The sequence below is a fragment of the Tupaia chinensis genome, unplaced genomic scaffold (genome assembly GCF_000334495.1).
Source record: "Tupaia chinensis unplaced genomic scaffold, TupChi_1.0 Scaffold000211_1, whole genome shotgun sequence".
Lineage (NCBI taxonomy): Eukaryota > Metazoa > Chordata > Mammalia > Scandentia > Tupaiidae > Tupaia > Tupaia belangeri.
In genome coordinates, this window is record NW_006159686.1 from 2031732 (window position 1) to 2050164 (window position 18433).

General features: G+C 57.4%; 1 protein-coding gene across 1 annotated transcript in view; it reads left to right on the forward strand.

Moving 5' to 3' along the window:
* Positions 1–18433, forward strand: part of LOC102503351 (transmembrane protein 132D) — a 399636-nt gene that overhangs the window by 342271 nt on the left and 38932 nt on the right. Inside the window, exon 6 of the mRNA XM_027771410.1 lies at positions 5884–6027. Coding sequence (XP_027627211.1) covers positions 5884–6027 — 144 coding nt within the window. The remainder of the gene's footprint in view (positions 1–5883; positions 6028–18433) is intronic.

Genomic DNA, 18433 nt, shown 5'->3' on the forward strand with positions numbered 1-18433 from the left:
CTGGGGGCCGCTGTGGGTGCCGTGGCTCCCCGGCTGCCTCTCCCTCGACCTGGTCCTGCAGCTTTCCTGGAGCTGCCCTGACAAAGGGCCTCACACCGGCAGGTGACACGGGCGAGACTGGTCCCCACCGCACTGGGGGCCAACATCTGCAGCGGAGGTGCCAGTGGGCCAGCCTCGCTCTGGAAACCCCTCCTGCCTCTCCCGGGTCGTGGCTGTCCCGTCCTGCCATTGCCCAGCCCCAGGCTGCCTTCACCCGGCCTCTCCCCACCTTCACCCGGCCTCTTCCTCGTCTTACTCCACGATGCCCGCAAAGACCCTCGTTCCGAATAAGGGCCAGGCGGGCGGGTACTCTACTCAAGCCACTGTGGTCGTCACTGGCCTTCATTTATCACCCACTCCCGGGGCCAGGCTCTGCTCTAAACACGCTGCACGTTCCTCGTGTAACCTCTAAGCCCAGGGCACCGCAGGCGGTACGGACCATCACTACCCTCACATCATAACTGGTGACAATTAGGCACCAACGTCGAGTCACTTGGCCACTGTCACCTGCCTCCCGGTGTCAAAGCCCGGATTCCACCCCAGGAAGGCCGGCAAGAGACTCCTCGCTCCTGACCTCTGCACCCCAAAAGCACGTGCTCGGAGCCTCAGGGTCGGTGCGTGCTCAGCCCAGCACGGTCCGTGTAGCGGGCAGGAAGACAGGAGGTGGACCTGGCAGCCTCTGGCCGGTTCCTTCCCTTTGTTCTTAACAGACTCTTCTGGAAGTCCCAGCAGTGACGTCCATTTAGACCTCATGGACCAGAGCTGTCCTCAGGCCAAGGGCAGCCGAGATGCGAGGTCATTTACTCTGGCATGTTACAGCCACAGACAGGATTGGGGTTTGTGGGACTAGCATGTGGTGTGGTGGTTAAAGCACTGGACTCCCATGTAGTCAACCGCAGTTCGAGTCCCAGACCCAGTGGCTTGAAACTCACGCCAGGCACATGTGCGTGCATGCCCAAGGTCCCTAGAGGAGCACCGAGGAGGAGGGATTGCTGCATGGCCATCCCCTCGGGGGGCGATTTCTCAGTTTCTGTCTCTCTGTCTCTCCGGCAAGCACATGTGCCCTATAGCAAAAATCTCTCTCTCAAAACCAAACAAAAAAACGGGGTTTTGTTAGGTAAGAATGCGGAAGGCTGGGCATCAGTGAGCCGCTGTCTCCTACACACCACTCACTCTCCGGAAGCATTTAAGAAGTTCCACGAAGTAATGCTTTTCTTTATCCATTATTTTCGTCATCTCTGCTTTAAAATTAATTTCAAGGGTGAGCACAAATAAACGACTGCTGATACCCGAAGCAGAAAATCAGGATACAAGAAGCACGAGGAGATTAAACAAAACAACAGAAAACACTAATTCTGCTCCAGCCTGCCAGGCCTGTGCATGACAAATTACTCCACAGCGTAGCAGCAGCAGACCCCGGCAGTAACCAGCCCTCTCCCTGCCCGGCCCGGGGAGGGCCCCACCAGCCCTGCGGGCCTCCCTCTGGCAGGCGTGTCTTCGTCCTTCCACAGGGTAACAGGCCGCTCTGAGCGACATGGCCGGCCGACGCTGTGAGGGCTGGCCTACCCAGCTTCTGAGGTGCTGTGTGAGTCCCCCGGCTCCCCCGGCCTCAGCGGGTTACTCTCAGCTGAGCGTCTCATGCGGCGTCCCAGCAGAGAACCGTGCAAGGGGTGTCCAAATAGTTTGTGGAGAACGATGCTATGAAAAAGCTCCGCAGGATTTCAAGAACGCGTGTGCGCCCTCGTAATCCCATCTTTTCTATGAACTTGTTGACATCCGTCTATACACGCACGCAGTGTACACAGACTGCAGTGTGCACGCCAGTGCTGCCGGCGCCCACCCGGGAAGCGGGGTAGTGCACCCCTCAGGGGGTTGCCCGCCTCCCCTGCAGCACCTCCTCACTCCCTGTTCGTTTCCTGCCCCTCCTGATGAAGTGCTCTTGAATCTTCATCCCAGGGTCTATTTCTAGGGGGACCCAAACTACGACATGGTCATCACTTTCCCCACAAGGCCAGGGCGGTCGCTGCTTCCCTACCCAGAGGACCATGAGCTAGAGCCCGAGGAAAGGACCTGCGGCTGGGTTAGCGGCCGTGCTGTCCTCCACCTCCCCGAGCTCCTCGACAGCACGAGTTCTGTCTGGTGTCAGAGCCCCGGGACACCTCAGTGTGCACGGGACACCCAGGAGCAGCAGGTGTGGACCCCGAGTAGCTGATGAGGTGAGCCCAGTGTTCCCTCAGGGCATTCTGGGCCTTTAGCACCGAGTCCGAGAGGCCGTGAGAAGGTGCCCAGAGCAGCAAGACCACTGAGCTCTCGAGGGTGGAGGGAGGCCAAGACTAAGCAGGCCCCAGATACGCAGCGGGGCCCACGTGTGGGGCCCGGTCCTGTCCCGGATCCTGTCCCAGGGCCCCCTCTGACGTCCAGGCCCATGCTATGGGCTGGCGGAGCCCTGGGGGTGTGTCCCTGTGAAGGCGCCCACCTCCCTGCCTCTCTCACCATCTCTTATTCTCTCACTCTCTCATGGAATAAATCCACTTCAAAATATCGGTAAAAATGAGAGCCCCTGGGGGTCAGAGCAGCAGCTGAGACCGTGCAGGCTCCACCCCTGAAGGAGGACCCCTATCCTCCCCCTGTCTGGCGACTTCTGTGAGTAACCCACACGTCATCTGCTTCCCAGAGACAGCAGAGCTGCGCGGGAGCGTTCTTGGTGTCAAGGACTTGGAATAGAGAAGAGACAGGGAAATACTAAGCCTGGAAGGTCAGCCTCTCAGGCCCGCCAGGACGCCAGGACCGTGGGCGGAGTGCCGTGCTGCGGAGAGTGCTGCACCGAGCGCAGGGTGGCAGCCCCCAGGCAGTGGGCTCGGCTGCTGTCGGGGAGCCCCGGCACCGCTGCCCACGCACGACCCCGATGCGCGAGTTCGAGAAGGCCTTGGGTTGGACTGTGTGCATGGGGACGCTCACTCTGCCCCGCCGTAGGGTGCAGAGCTGGTGCTGCCCCCCAGGCTGCATCTCCTCCATGAGGGGCAGTTCAGGCCAGAAGGAAGCACATCCCCACCCCCTCGTAAGGGTGCCACGCTCCTTCTGACCCCTTTAGGGTGCACAAGTAAGGTGGCCGTCCTCCCGCCCAGGGGCAGCGCATTCTGTTTTGCCCCCGACTTTTTTTTTTTTTTTTTTTGCTGTATTTTTACTTAAAATAAAACAGTTTTCACTTGGGAAACTGCAGGGGGAAGAACAGAAGCATGTAGACAATGACACATTTAGAGGTCTGGGCACACAGTTTAAGGCAGGGGCCTTGAAACTCAGGAGTGCTCCTAACCGAAGGCTTGTCTTTTTGAATTAAAATAATAGAAAGTGTGTGTGTGTACACACGCGTGTGCATGAGTGCGGGCGTGCATGGGCTTAGATATTCATATCCCAAGGCTGAGGCAGAGGAGCCAGCTATGAGACGAACTTGATCCTGGAAAAGATCTTACGTAAGAAGCAGAGCGAGCGCGAGGGAGCTGGTTACGTAACAGGGCAGCAGACTTCGGTATCTTCTGCTGGCGGGGACCAGCAGGCATGAGATTCCCGTGACTTCCAGTAGCCGGCGTCTCTGCAAGCATCTCCCGGGGGACGCAGATGTCCCCAGGAGCCGGCCCTCTGGAGGAGGGTTCAGGGCCTGCGCCCTGCGGTAAGAGCCAGCTGAGGCTGTGTTAGCTCCTCCGAACCAGCTCCCAGACCCGGCGCCTCCAAACGGCACTGGCACGCGAGGACTGCCAGGACAGAGCCCGACCGGGGCCGGGACGTGGCAGCGTGGCTCTGCAGATTCGGGGTGCTATGGGGAGCACAGTCTTTATGCCACAATCCAGGCAGAGGGGAAGGGGGTTCGCTCTCCCCTCCCCATGCTCCGCTTCCACCAGCTGAAACATGGGTCTCGCCATCTCCCAGGGCCCAGCCATTCAAACCTGTAAGCCTAGGAGGGAAACTGAGGGCACACGGAGGCAGCCAGAGGGGCACCCAGGGAAAGGACCGCTCGGCGCCTGGGGGAGGCCGCCTGAGGCAGGTCGCCCAGAGGAGGTGCACGAGAGCCTGGCCTCCCCGACGGGGGTCCCGCGTCCTTCCCTGCACGCTCAGCGAGGAGTCACTCTCCGTGACGAGGTCTCGTGCTCGGTGCTGCTGAGCCGTGAGCAGACAGCCCAGAGCTGTCTAAGCCTCAAGGAAAAGGGGACGGGCCGGTCGGTGCATGATGGTTAGAGCCGTGGGTCCCACATGGCCCACGACGGGGTTCGAGTCCTAGACCCAGCAGCCTCAAGTAGGTCAGGTGCGTGTGCTCGTGTGCGCGAAATCCTGAAAGGAAGGAGGGATGGAGGGAGAGGGATTGTGGTGTGGACATCCAGGTGAGCTGCTATCTCCCCTTCTCCCCCTCTCTCCTTCCGGTGAGTACATGCCCTACAGACAATTTAAAAGATGAACAGCTGTGGCAGGCGCTCCGAGGACCGAGGCCGGGTGTCTCCACACTGACAGCGGGGACAGTCCCCAGACACACCTCTGCAGCGAACCTACGGGGGGGAGAGATGAGCGGCAAAATGCATGTTAGCGGCGTGTGGGGGCGGGGCTGTGCATACGTGTGTCGTGCTAGTGCGTGTGGGAGTGTCCCTGGAGCCACGGTAGGTGTGAGCACAGGCTGGGAGCCTTGGAAGGAAGGCGAGAAAGCCGGGGTCAGAGGTCAGAGTGCAGACAGTGAGGCTCTCGGCCCTGCTGCTCTCCCTCAGTGCTGTCTGGGGAGTACTCTTCAGCCTAGCTTCTTTCACACGCCTTGCCCGCAGGGCCCTCAGTCGCCTGCTCCCATTAGAGCATCATTCTGTGTAAGTTAGGCCTGTTGGAGGCTCCAAGGCACGGACTCAGAGGCTGCACTCCATGGAGTTCAAGTCCCACCTTCATTACTGCCTAGCTGTGTGACCTTGGGCGAGATGCGAAGCCTCTCTGTGCCACCTATAAAACGGGGAGGATGAGAACACCCGTCTTGTCAGGAGGTGGTGAGGAAGGCTAAGTGAACATCTGTACAACACTTAGAAAGTTCCGACACAGTGAGGCTCATGTACGGTTTGCCAAACACGATGTTAGTCTTTTTTTTATTTTTTTAAGGATTTTTGCTATAGGGCGTGTGCACTTGCTAGAAAGACAGAGAAACAGAAAATGAGAAAACCCCCCCAGGGAGATGGCCACGCAGCAATCCCTTCTTCATTCTTCTCTCAGGATTTTGGGCATGCATGCACACATACCCGGTGTGAGTTTTAAGCTGCCAGGTCCGGGACTTGAACTGCAGTAGACCATGTGGGAGTCCAGCAACGTAACCACTTGCTATCTGCTGGCCCCACAACGTTAATAATTTGGGACCAGCAGGCAGTATAGTGGTTAAGGCACTGGACTCCCACATGTTCAACTGTGGTTCGAGTCCTGGACCTGGCCGCTTGAAAACCATACCAGTGCATGCGTGGGCATGCCCAGAATCCCGAGTGGAGAATGGAGGAGAAGGGACTGTGGCATGGCCATCCCCCTGGGGGAGATCTCTTGCTATCCCTCTCACTGTCTCTCCAGTGAGCGCACGTGCCCTATAGCGAAAACGTGAGATAATGAGGAGGAGGAGAGCGACGCATGTGCCCCACAGCCTCCCTGAGCACTTCCTTACCGCAGCATCTGGGAGGCCTGGAGGACCCTCTCTCGGCCTCCTCGGCCACTCACTGGTGCCGAACCCCCGGCATGCTGAGATGCTGGTGCCGTTTGCGGGGAGGCTGGGGCAGGCACTGTCATCTACGGGGCTGCGCCTGTCAGGAGGGGTATGACGGCAGGGTGTGTTCGGTCTTCCAGGAGGCGGAGATCCTGAACACGGCCATCCTCACGGGGAAGACGGTGGCCGTCCCGGTGAAGGTGGTCTCCGTGGAGGAGGATGGCACGGTGACAGACCAGCTGGAGGCCGTGGAGTGCCGATCGTCTGATGAAGACGTGGTTAAGGCAAGTTGGCAGCTGCGGGGACCGCAGGGCCGTGGGATCCTCCCCACTCCTAGTTACCCCGCCGCGCACCCGGGCTTCCAGGGTGGAGACTGCTCGTACTGTGGCCCCCGGGCTGGGCGCTTCCCCTTTCACATTTGCCAAATGCCTTCGGCCACATGCCAGCCTCCTGGGGAGGTTGTGGGGCTGCAGGGGCCCCACCCTCACGGAGCTACTCTCCCCAACTCTAGGCTGGATGGGATGGGGAACGGAGGACGGGCACCTCCGTGGTGACGTTAGAGCACAGGGCGTTTGTGCAAAGTCAGGGGTGTGACGCCCACGGACGCCCAGCTCGAGGTGTGATCCCGGCCGGGAGGGAAGAGCAGAACCCGCCCACAGTGCTCTCCATGAGCCGGAGAGCTCTCCTCAGTGCGGTCCGCCGACCCGTCCTTCCTTCCGCTCTCCACTTCCTCTTTTTAAACTGAATGAACAAAAGGATTCAAAACAGGCATGCTGGGAGACGTGGGCAGCTGGGGACCCTGGGTCTGTGCTGCCAAGTGTCCGCAGCATGCGTCCAGCCTCCCGTGGCAGGATACGCTGAGCCAGGGCCGCCATGAGACTTGCAGGTGGCACCCTGGGGAAGGGCGGCCCTGCAGGATGGGGCAGCTCTGAGGATGGGGGCAGCCATGTAGGACAGGGGCAGCCCTGAGGACGGGGACAGTCCTGAGGACGGGGACAGCCCTGAGGATGGGGGCAGCCACGTAGGATGGGGGCAGCCCTGAGGACGAGGGCAGCCACGTAGGATGGGGCCGCTCTGAGGATGGGGCAGCTCTGAGGATGGGGGCAGCTCTGAGGATGCAGGGGCCCTAACAGGACAGCCCCAGCCCTCTGCCCTGCACACTGCGTGGCTGGCTCCCTCACCCCTCCTCCCGTCCCAACCTCTCTGAGCAGGCTCTGTGAGACCGTCGCACCCGGGACTGCTTCCTGCATCCCTGCGAACGCTGATCCACACCCAGGCGGCCTCCGCACGTGTGATGAAAATGGAATTAAAGTACACGTTTATTTCAGTGCAACATTGTTTTGAAATCCAGGGGTAGTGAAGTTTTGGACTGCGCTTTCTATACACACTTACGCGTGCGCGCGCACACACGGTCCTCAGCTCACAGTGTTCAGCGTTTCAGCTTTGGGTTTTCCAACTTGATGGTGGTCACGAGCCGCACGCGTGCAGTAGGGGCCGTACTCTGAGTGGCCGTAGAGCCGTCCTGCTGTCAGCACTGTCTGCCATAGTCGCCCTTTATGCTAAGACAGCCCCGTGTCCGGGGAGTTTGCCCAGCCAGCCGCCGGCTCGTGCAGGGGCTCTGAGCGCGCTTAGCAGACGACTAGCCTCGGCTGCTCAGTGGGCTGCGTGGGTTTATGCTTGCTTACCTACTGTGTTTTCGACCTACTGTGGGCTTTCCAGATGGAACCACCACAAGTGAGCGCCATCCATCTGCCGTAGACGTGTCGTTCCTGTGTTCGCGTCCTGCCTTCACCGCAGGGCAAGCCACGGAGCCGTTTCGGTTCACTTCGCCCACACTGCAGGCCGATCACTGTGACTAGCCAGGCAGGTGGCAGGTGGCAGGCGCTCCGCGGACGTTCGTCGGAAGAAAGGACAGACAGCATAGGAGACGCTGGGGACAAACCGCTAGGTTGTCTGGAAAGTCATGACGTGTCTCTCTGTTTATGCAAAAACACGTCATGACGTTCCCAACGACCCATACGTCACAGAAGGTTCTGGGGAGATACTTAGACTGTGACCCACGGGGTGCGGAGGGCGGAGACAGAGCAGCGTGAATGAGGCAGGAAGAGCCGTGCAGTGGCCACGCCCCCACCCTGCAGGAGTGCCATGTGACTCGGCCTGGCCAATGAAAGCTTGAGATCCTTCTGATCCTGCCATTGGCTCAGAGGCAGGCACAGGGTCCAGTCAGAGCCAATGAGATGCAGCCCTGAGACTTTGGCAGGACTCTTCAGAGGGAAGTCTCGTCTGTGCTCGTCCCGGGGGTGACTCACGACCCTACTGTCAGCAGCACCCGGGAGGAGAAAAGGCAGAGCCCTTTCAGCACCCGGTTCCTGAATGGGCAGGCCTGGCAGCCTGGAGCCCAGCTGACAGGTCAGAGCCTACCTGCCCAGCTGTCACGCGCAGCTCTGATGGCAGACACTGGCGGTCCCTGGGCACATTGTGTTGGTGTCATTTGGAAGCCCGTGAGAAAGAAAGTTGGGAATTCTTGGAGAAGCACCCTAGGCGCCCGTGCAGGCCTGGCAAGGCTGGGCAGGAAGGACGCCCTGTGGATCTGTAATCTTTTTACTCACTTTCTCTTTCTCCACTTGCCAGGAGCCTGACACGCTCATGTGGGCTCTGGCATCCGTATCAAGACCTCCGGAAATCCACTGGAAAACTCATTCACACTGAATTGAAAATCACATCAAGGGGTGTGTTATGGATGCCTCTCAAGGATGCGTGCTGGTACCATTTTCTCAAGAAGGCAAGGGATCAGAAAATTGCATCAGCACCAGCCTAATGAAGAAGTGGACAGGAGGGGAAGGAGGCGGAGGGAGAAGTCACCGTCTGCCAGCACAGTAGAGAAGCCCACGGCTGGGGCTAGCTCAGGGGCTTTTATTCAGAACCTCGGATACACCACCGGGACACCCTCTGTCTGTCCCTCTGTCCCTCCTCCCGATAGGCACGCTCTCATCTGTATAACCTTCAGTCTCACAGAAGGTGCCCTGTGGGAGCTGGGTGGCAGCCTCGAAACTGGCTCATGTCCAGCAGAGAAGTCCCTGTCTTCCAGGACATCCCTGTCTAAGTCCTGGAATACGCGCTGAGGGCGTCTGGTCACCTCCTCATCCGTGTTCCAGGCACCGCAGCCAAAGGCACAGGTGTCCAGAGCCCCAGCATCTCGGGGCAGGAGCTGTGAGGAGCTGAGGACCCCTGGGGCAGGTCCACACGCAGTCACCACAGATGCACCAGGGGTCCCCAGAGACCACGTGGAAGTAGGGCAACTTTGGGGATGGGGACCTTCTGAGAACCCCGTAGGTGGTACGGCTCTGGTCAGGCTGCTGTGCCTCCCTCCTGGAGGTGGGCCTGGGCTCAGGTGTCGATCCTCAGACGTTTGCGGAGGGTCGGTTGTTCTCTGCCCCTCGCTCGCGGTTCAGGTGTTCGTTTACAGGTTCTCAATGTGCAGCATCAGGCCCAGCAGGCGGCGTAGTGGTGAAGGTGCTGGACTCCTGCATGGCCGACCATGGGGGGATGGTCACGCATGCACATGCACCTGGCGTGAATTTAACCCACCAAGTCCAGGACGCAAACCACAGTCGGCTGCATGGGAGTCCAGCGACAGCCATTACGCTAACTGCTGGTCCCAAGGCCATGGGTTATAACCCAAGGTGGAGACGGGGTTGGCAAGAGAAGGCAGGTGAAGTCCTGGTAGTGAGGCCACGTTATGCTTAGCACCAGTAGAAGTGTGGTGGGCAGGGCAGGCCTCAGCAAGCTGCTCGCGGTTCCCCTCACCAGAATGCTGAGCATCCAGGCGAGGAGGTCCTGGGGACGTGAGGCCACGTGAGACCCAACGCTGCAGACAGGCTGTGGAGGCTCCAGGCACTCCGGGAAGACGTGCTGAGGACAGCCAATGCGCCCTTATGGACAGAAAAAAATGAAGCGTGTTTCTTGCAATGGGTCACCGTGGAGAATAAAAGGAGACAGCATTAATGCTGACAGGTGGAACACTGCCCCGTCCTGGGCAAACCGGAATGCATGGGCCCCGGGGAATCAGATTCACTGGGCAGCGCTGGGTCTGGGGTTCGGGGGGAATCTCTCAGAGGTCAGAAACAGGACCTTGGTGCTTCCTGTGACTCGGGGGCCCTGGAGCAAAGCCCACTGAAGAGGAACCTGAGTTTCCTGCACTTCTCAAAGGAAAGACTTGGGAAGGCCCGGGGTCCGCACACAGTGAGGTGCTAGGGAGCATAACGCCCATATGTCCGCGCGCTTTCCAAGGCGTCGGGCAGCGCGTGCTCAGGTGAAGACCGTGTCTGCCCAATACGGAGCACACTTGTATCTCTCCTAATGTTTCTTAGAACAGCATATTCGAAGCGGGCACCCCCAGCTGCGATTTCCTAAGTATTCTCAGAACCAGAGTGAATTTAGAAAGCGGTTGGCGTGAGGAAGGCATGCAGAAGTGTGTTAGCAAACAATGACGCGGGCACTACGTGGGAGGTGACCGAGAGGGACAGTGGCACACGGAGCCAGAGGGCTTCATTCCGGCGGGGAGAGAGTGCCATCGGGGTCGGGCAAGCTTCTCCATGGAAACATGGGCCAGGACTGCTCTCGTGTCCTCGCTGGAAAGACGCCTCTGCAGGAGAGGGACAGGGGCAGCCCGGTGCCACCGGTGACGCGTCAGTTCTCAGAAGGAGGAGAGCGGCAGGCCAGCCTTCCAACTGTGACTGTGCAGTGACACAAAGCTGCCCAGCCAGGACCATTCCTGTTTGAAAAAATTAAATTTTTCTGGCTTAACGGTTGAGATACAGGCTGAAAACCCACGCGAATGTGTAAGTAACTGTGAGGCAGGATATTCGGGTTTTCACTCCAGGCCTTCCCTGCTCAGCCCCACAGCAGGGCGCACGCAGCCAGACCCTCCCCGGTACACGCACTTGCCAGCTCTTCCCGGCTACCGTGAGTGAGTCCCCCGTCTCCCTGCTCCCGATGCATTTGCTAGGGCAAGGCTTTGCTGCTGTAACAAGTAGATTCTCGTGTGCATTAACGCTCAGGGTTTATTCCACTCTGGCAACGGTCCCACCTGGGCACGCCTTGTCTCCCTCCACGTGGTGATTCAGGGACCCAGCTCTTTCCAAAAGATGGGAACTAGTGGGCTGGGACGAGTACGGAAGGCGGTGCCAGAGGGTAAGGCCCAGGCCGGGCGGGGCACAGCCCGTTGGCGGGAACATGGTCACAGACCAGCAGAGAAGGCGAGGAAACCAGGACTCACCACGTACTCAAGAGAAAGTGCAACGGCGAGACACCTGTACGGGGAGGGAATTGCAGGCGGGGAGCAGGGGAGCCCGGCACAGCCATCACTGACGGTCGGGGATAGCGGTCGTGCGGTCCCCATCACGCAGCACGGGCTTACCTCCGGTTCGTGCGGCTAAGAGCAGTGTCTAAAGTATATTAAACACTAATTTAATTTTGCAAACTACTATTACGCGAAATCAATTCTGAAAAGGCGACACCGTCATTTGCACCACGGATTCGCAATCATTATTGCGGTTTAGCAAGTGATGGCAAGAAGAACACGCCCTGCTGTTCTGAACACGCTCGCGCGTGGCTCCTCTTCCTGACGCCGCGGGCGAGGCTCTGTGCAGGCGGGGACACTGCATCATGAAGGTCCCGGCGTGTGCCCGACTTCGAGCCAGGCGTGCTGAGTCAGGGCTCCCCGATATGGTGTCCTTGGACACTGCTGTGGACGGCTCAGGAAACGACGGGGAAAACATTCGCTCTAGGTAGACAAATGAGCAGGACTCGCGCGTGCGAGCTCGTCTCCCCGTGTGCTGTTGTGTTTTGTCCTCGGAGGCTCTGACAGTGAGTCTCTGTTCCGCTTTGCTACCCCCCTCTCCTGAGGAGGACTGATCAGAGAGCATGCGTTCCCTGAGACCTCAGAGATGCTTTTCCAGGACCACGTGGGCTTTCTCCAGCTGCCCTGCTTCTCCCCGGTTCTGCTTCTGGGGGCCTGAAGACGGCCCCTGGACCTTCTCTCCCAGGGGGAGAACTGGAAACTCAGTCTTTAAGTCTGGCTTCAAGTTCAATGCAGACAATTTCCTGTAATTTTATAAAACAAATAACCTTCAGTGCAGGTTCAACCTGCCTCTGTTAATTGGTTTTAGACTTGAGAGTCGGTGAAATAATTTCCACCTAAATTCTATCTGGTTTGTTTAGTGAATGGTCCCCACCCCCGCACAGGCTCAGCTGGGGGCTGCGGTGACACTGAAGCCCAGAGGCTGAAGCAGAGACAGGCATTAGCACCCCCTTCCTTCACTCCAAACACCGCCCTTTCTTTTCCCTGGAAGGTAGGGGTCACATTTCCTAAACAGCAGCAGGTGGTGGCAGGAGGAAGGGGCTGAGCTTAGGCTGTGCCCTGTCCCATCAGAGCTCAGTCCCTGGGCCAGATTCACCACCAGAGGCGGCGGGGAGGCCTGGCAGGTAACTGATCCCAGGAGGCAGCCCGGCAGGTTGGTGAGCTGTGTCTCAGCTCCCGCCTGAGGCCAAGTGACCCAGGCCTCCTGTCAAAGCCTCCCAGAGGCCAAGTTGAACTGGGCGACTTGCCCCGGCATGAAGCCACTCCAAGCCCTTCCGGGCTGCGTGTGTGAGTTGCCGAGGGCTGAGAGACAGGCCCAAGAGGGACCGCTGAACCCGGCTAGAGGCCAAAGCCAGCAGAGCCCCGGAGGCGGTGTCGCGTTCTGCTCGCAGACAGCCCCGCTCGGCCTGCCGATGGGGGCAGCAAGGACTCCGTCTGGTTTAAACACACATGGCAGCCACTCTCGAACCCTGACCCCCTTCTGGGTTGATACTGGCGATTCCTTGGAGGTAAAGGAGTCCAACAGTGAGCTCCAGGGTGGCGGGAGGGAAGGCCCCGTTGTACTCTCGCCTTGCACGCCTCTGCTTCCGTCACGTCCACTCCTGTCGTTTGGCCAAAGCAGCCACCTGACCACTCCAGTTCGGGGGAGACAGAGACGTTGCCTCCCCTCCCGGTGTGGCATCAGCAAAGCTCCCGTTGCAAACACACATGTGCACGGGTCTGAGCCGCCACCGCCCGCGCCCCTACTTTGTAAGGGTGAGGGGAGGCGTCTCCATAGCTTACCCTCTTGGAGCCTTTGCTCGCGGGTCCCCTCGAGGAGGCTTACACTGCTCCTCTAGCCACAAACCCACGTGCTTTTCCACGTCTGAGCACACCCCGTCCGCCTGCCCGGACCTTTTTTCATCTAATTATCACTTCCCAGCATAAAGTGGGATTTACTTATCGGTTATGGCTGTTGCCACTGCCTCTCCAGACTCGGGACAGAGGCCCTGCGGACAGCGTTTCATCTGCCAGGAGCAGACGTGGCCCACGGGGTGTTTCCTGTTAGGGATGCAGGAGGTCCTCTGGAAGTACTTGTGTTAAAGAATAAAATCTGGGGAACCAGCAGTTAGTGTAATGGCTATGTCGCTGGACTCCCACGTAGTCGACCGCGGTTCACGTCCCGGACCCGGTGGCTTGAAACTCACACTGGGCGCGTGTGCGTGCGTGCCCAAGATCCCAAGAGGAGAATGGAGGAGAAGGGATTGCGGCATGATTTCTCGCTTTCTGTCTCTATGTCTCTCTCTCTCTGTCTGACGAGTGCACACGCCCTGTAGCAAAAAAAAACCTCTCCAAAAAAAAAGAAAGAATAAAAGCTGTGAATGTTTTGACTGTAAGAATTTGCTCTCAAGTAGGAGTGCGCTCCTAGGCCCAGCTGGGGGGACGGTGGTTGAGGCAGCTGGATCCTGCGTAAACAGCCATGTGGTTTGAGTCCCAGAACCGGTGCTTGGGAGACAGGCCAGGCACGTGTGCACAGGTGCCACGTCCCGAGAGGAGGAGTAGAGAGGGCTTACAGTGTGCCTCCTCTCGGGGTGCGGTCTCACTTTCCGTACTCTGTCTCTGTCTCTGGTCTCTCCCTGGCAAACGCATGTGACTCATAGCAATTATTACATTTTTAAAAGAGTCCGTGTGGGGCAGCCGCCGGTGTGGTGGCTAAGGCAGGGACCTCTCACGTGGCCGATGTGTTTCAGGTCCCGAGCCTGGCAGCTTGAAATGCACACCAGCCACGTGTACAATGCATGTCCGAATTCGAGTCCGGGGTCCAGCGGCTTGACACTCACACCGGGTGCGTGTGCGTGCATGCCCAAAACCCCTAAGGGGAGAATGGAGGAGAAGGGATTGCGTGGCCATCCCCCGGGGCGGGGGGCGGGGTTCTCGGTTTCGGCCTCTGTTGGTCTCTCTGGTGAGTGCATGCACCCTAGAGCAAAAGTCTCTCTCGAAAACAGAAAACAAAAGGAGCTGGGGTGGGCCGATGTCCTTCACACAGCAACGCGCTTCCGGTCGGGGCGGCAGCCGGGTCGCTTCTCCTGATGGAGATTTTGTTCCTGCAGCACATAATGGGTTCCGAATAAAGTTCTCGCACACATACTTTCCATTTAAAAATACTCGCATGTGGCATGATGGTCAAGGCAGCTGGATCCCACGTGGCAGACTGCGAGCCACACAGGCCCAGACCCTGTGGTGTGTGTGTGTGTGCGTGTGCGTGTGCGTGTGTGCCCAGAATCCCGAGAGGAGAGGGGAGGAGGAGGATTCAGCACGACCCTCCGTTCTAGGGGGGCAATATCGCTCTCTCTGTCTTTTGGGGAGCCGCAAAACTAAAACCAAGAACAAAACCAAAGCCCGTGTGACAGGTGAAGCCAGGCACACGACCTTAGGAGGCCTCCGTGACCCCAGCCCGGCAGCTACGGCAGCATCCACCAGCGGCACTCGGCGGCGGTCCCAGGCCCTTCCACGCAGCAGGCTGCAGCTCCTGGCGAAAACAGGGCATGCTTATTTCACACGGCCCAGTTATCGCTTTGGGCAGGAATTTACATAGCCCGGCGATGTTCGTTCTGACCCGCTGTCTACTAAGATAGATGTGTATTTCCCTCTTCTCTTTCTCTTAAAATTACTCTGAAATTCAAATAATTTGGAGATAATCTTGCCTCTCTTCAGAACACTGGAAAACCTGAAAGAGAACTGTAAATTTTATCATCTCTTCAGCACACACACATTGTTAAAGGGAAAAAGGGAACGAGCATTTGCGGGGTGTGGTAGGGCAGTCCATTAGATGGCAGCTGAAGCTCCGTGCAAAGAGCAATCACGCATTAGTCATTACGGACGCGCGTCATGACGGTCACGTGCACTCCGTCTGTCTCTGTCTCAGCTCATAAATGCCGGCGCAGCCCAGGACTGCGCTACAAATGGTACTACCCAGACAAAAGGCGGTGAGAGGAAACAGGAGTGCAGGGAGGAGGGGTAGCCTTGAACACTGGCATAAGTATAAATCACAAGACGAGATTAGTTTAATGTAAGATGAGAGTCAGAAACTGAAGGCGGTAAAGAAAAGATCGTTCACTCATCAGATGAAGAGCCCCTCGGGGTGGAAATCTTTGGTGAGAAAAAAATCCAGGCTTTGAACAGAAAGAGCCAGCGAAATAAAGGCTGTTTAAGCTTCTCCGAGAAATAACGTATCATTAGGGAACGTCCTGTTTTATAAGTTTTAGGTATTACATAAGAAATATGTCTACGGGACCAAGGATCACGTCCCGCATTTCAAAGGCAGTTTTTCTCACAGCGGTCCGTTCCGAGGCTTCGCTGGGTGCTCAGGCTCATTGAGCTCAGGTCAACATGTATCCTCCAGGCATGCTCGCCCGCTGGCTCACCGCGACCTCCACCCTGAGTCTGCTGGTGGATTCGTTTCCGCTCCCAGCCTCAGAGCTCGTCATCTTCCGTCTACTCACAGTTTGCGTACATAGGAGGGTAAGAGCGTTGGGAACAATGCCCCGTCTTTGCCTCCCCTCTGACCTGGAAGGGGCAGCTCTAACCGAGAAAGGGGTTTGGAGACGTCGCGATTGTTCACAGTAAGTCAAACCGCTGCACAGCCAATGAGCACTGGCCGTGGTCCAGGGTCAAAAAGACATGGCCACACCATCACAGGCACGGGACTCACGTGGTGAACACGGCTCCTTGAAGAATGGCACCGTGCCTTCCCGTTAGCGTGTTTGCAAACTATAGACCACACATCAAAACTGGGACTGCAAATATTTTGCTTAGAGGACAGTGAAGGGCATTTTAATCTTTTGAAAAAAGGTAAAATGAGATGTCTTCAAAACGTTCGTGGAAACACGTATTATGAAAAAGCTATGTGTGGGTTTCAAACATCTTGCACCAAACTAGACTTGTATTCTAGCTTCATTTTCTTCAGGAGTTTTTTTTGAAGTTCCATTGTAGAACAGCAAAAATGAGGGCTAGACACATGGTGGGGGACATGTGAAGACGGTTTGCACAATCGTGGAAGCTTGCAAAGGCTTGTCGCGGGACTCCCCTTCACCCAGGCAGGTCTCGGTGAGCCCCTCTGTCAGATCACAGAAGTGAGGTGAGCAAGAAGTAGAGGAAGCTGCTTCTCCTGTGGCGTTTGCATTCTAAGAGGGGAGTGCAGGCTGCAGGGTGCTGACAGTAACAAGCTGGAAGTGCTTACTAGTAGGAATTAGAATCCAGCAAGTGCTCAAACTGACCAGGCCCAGAAGTGGCTGTCAGAGCTCCAGCTGGCTTCCTGACCACCCCGTTGACTCTGTACTCACTGCCACATAGTGGCTGCCATAGCTCCAGCCACATCATCCTCACCTCATGTCCCACATTTCCTGTCTGAGCAAAGGGGTAGGAGTTTCAAGCCACCAGGTCCAGGACTCGAACCACAGCTGGTCATGTGGGAGTCCAGTGCCTTAACCGCCATGCCGCCTGGGCAACATCTAACAGAACAGAAAGGCCCTCTCTCCTGAAGCTCCATTTTCCCTCCTGCCCATCACTCCTGGCTCTGGTCTGAGGCCCTGAGCCGCCATCTGGGCCGTGTGCCAGCGTGGAATCACATGGGTGCTTTATACTTGGCGCGTCCCAGACCAGACGCATCGTTTTGCTCCAAAGCCCCCCTCCACCACCTGAGTTTCCTATTTCAGAAGCAAGGAGTCTTTTTGACCCCCTCCTTAGTTTCTCCTCCTCCCACCGTGTAATCTGTAATACACGCGTGTGCACCTGAACACAGACGACGACACTGCGTCTGCTCTAGGTGTGTGTGTGCACACGTGCGTGCGACTCCTGCTGTCCTCAGTCTCCTTCCCACCATCACGCCATCCACGCTCACCACCGCGTACTTAAACACCTCCAGCGTCTCCCACTCCCCACATACCTGACAGCTTCCGTGTTCCCCAGGGTGGTCCTTCTCTAAAACAGGAGCTGGGCCTTCCGCTGTCCCGGGCCTCCCGTCGTCCATCGAATCTCCACTCCCCCGGCAAATCCTATTCCTCCAGTGGCCATCCCTCGCCTCCGCATGCCCGGCACCTGTGCACCCACCCGCATAGTGCCTCGAACACCCGCTCTGGACAGGCCACGGCTGGCGTCGAGCAAGCGGGATGCGGAGGAAAAGGCGGTGACATGATGCATGTCAGACGCTTGAGACATGAGATTGACCGTGGTTGTGACAGACTGCACATTATGTTCCTAATAACCGCACAATCCGAAGTTGTGTAGGCATTCCAAAGAGCAGATGGCGTAGGGTTTTCTTTTCTGCTAACATTTAGTTATCAGGGTAGAATTCATATCGGCTGATGTAGTCTCCATATAACGTGAATTTCATTTGAATGTGTTAAGTTTGCAAAGCCTGTTGTTTCGATTAACTTGGCACTATAGTCCCAATTCATAAAAATGAATCAATGGCTTCACATAAGTTAACTGAAGTACAAAGCTTCGTGATTAAGATCGCAATACGGGCGTCGCAGCTCGGCTGGTATTAACATGCGCACTGGCCAACCTGAGATTGTAAATCTGAGTGTGGAGGCAGGTGAGTCTGCAAATACGATCAGGCATGAAAAACAAACCCGGGTGAGCAGGAAAAGTGATAATAACTCCTTGAAAATTGGGTTTTATTAAACTGACATGAAGCCATGAAAATGCTTGCGATATTTCAAAGGAAGTGCCTCTCGAGTGGACCTATTACAGCAAGAACCAAATAACGCGGTTTATACCAAACTAACACCGTGGTTAGCGATAAAGAAAACGGAATAAGTAATCCCCGTCAAAGGCGGAGGTACTCGGAGCAGAAAATGAGGACGAACTCTAACAGCACAGAGAAGCTTGCCGTCAGGTGCAAATTGAATGCCAGCTCCGCTTGCAGAGAGAGCGCCGCGTGCCCTGGTAAGCCCCTCGCTCGGGCCGTGCTCCGTGTGGGCGGCCATCCCTCGCCTCCGCATGCCCTGCACCTGGGCTGCCTTACGGTGGTCAGGGATCCTCGCGTGTGCACCTCCCAGCACCACGGAGTGCCGCGCGAGGAAGAATCGCCGACGGCTCCGTGCTTGCTGGCGTGTCGTAGTGAGCCACGTGTGTCCTGACCCTGGTGCCACAGTGCCAGGAAAGTGTAAATGTGATCAAAGTCGCCCGGGCTCTGTCGTCCAGCAGCGTGCGAGGGGCAATGGCGGCCGTGGTGCATGGCGCACTGTCCCTGGGCCTCGCGGACCTCCGGGAGGTCAGAAACTCCAACTCCAGCCCCCTCATTGAGTCAGGAAGTCCTCGGTTTGCAAAGCACGGGGATTCCTGCT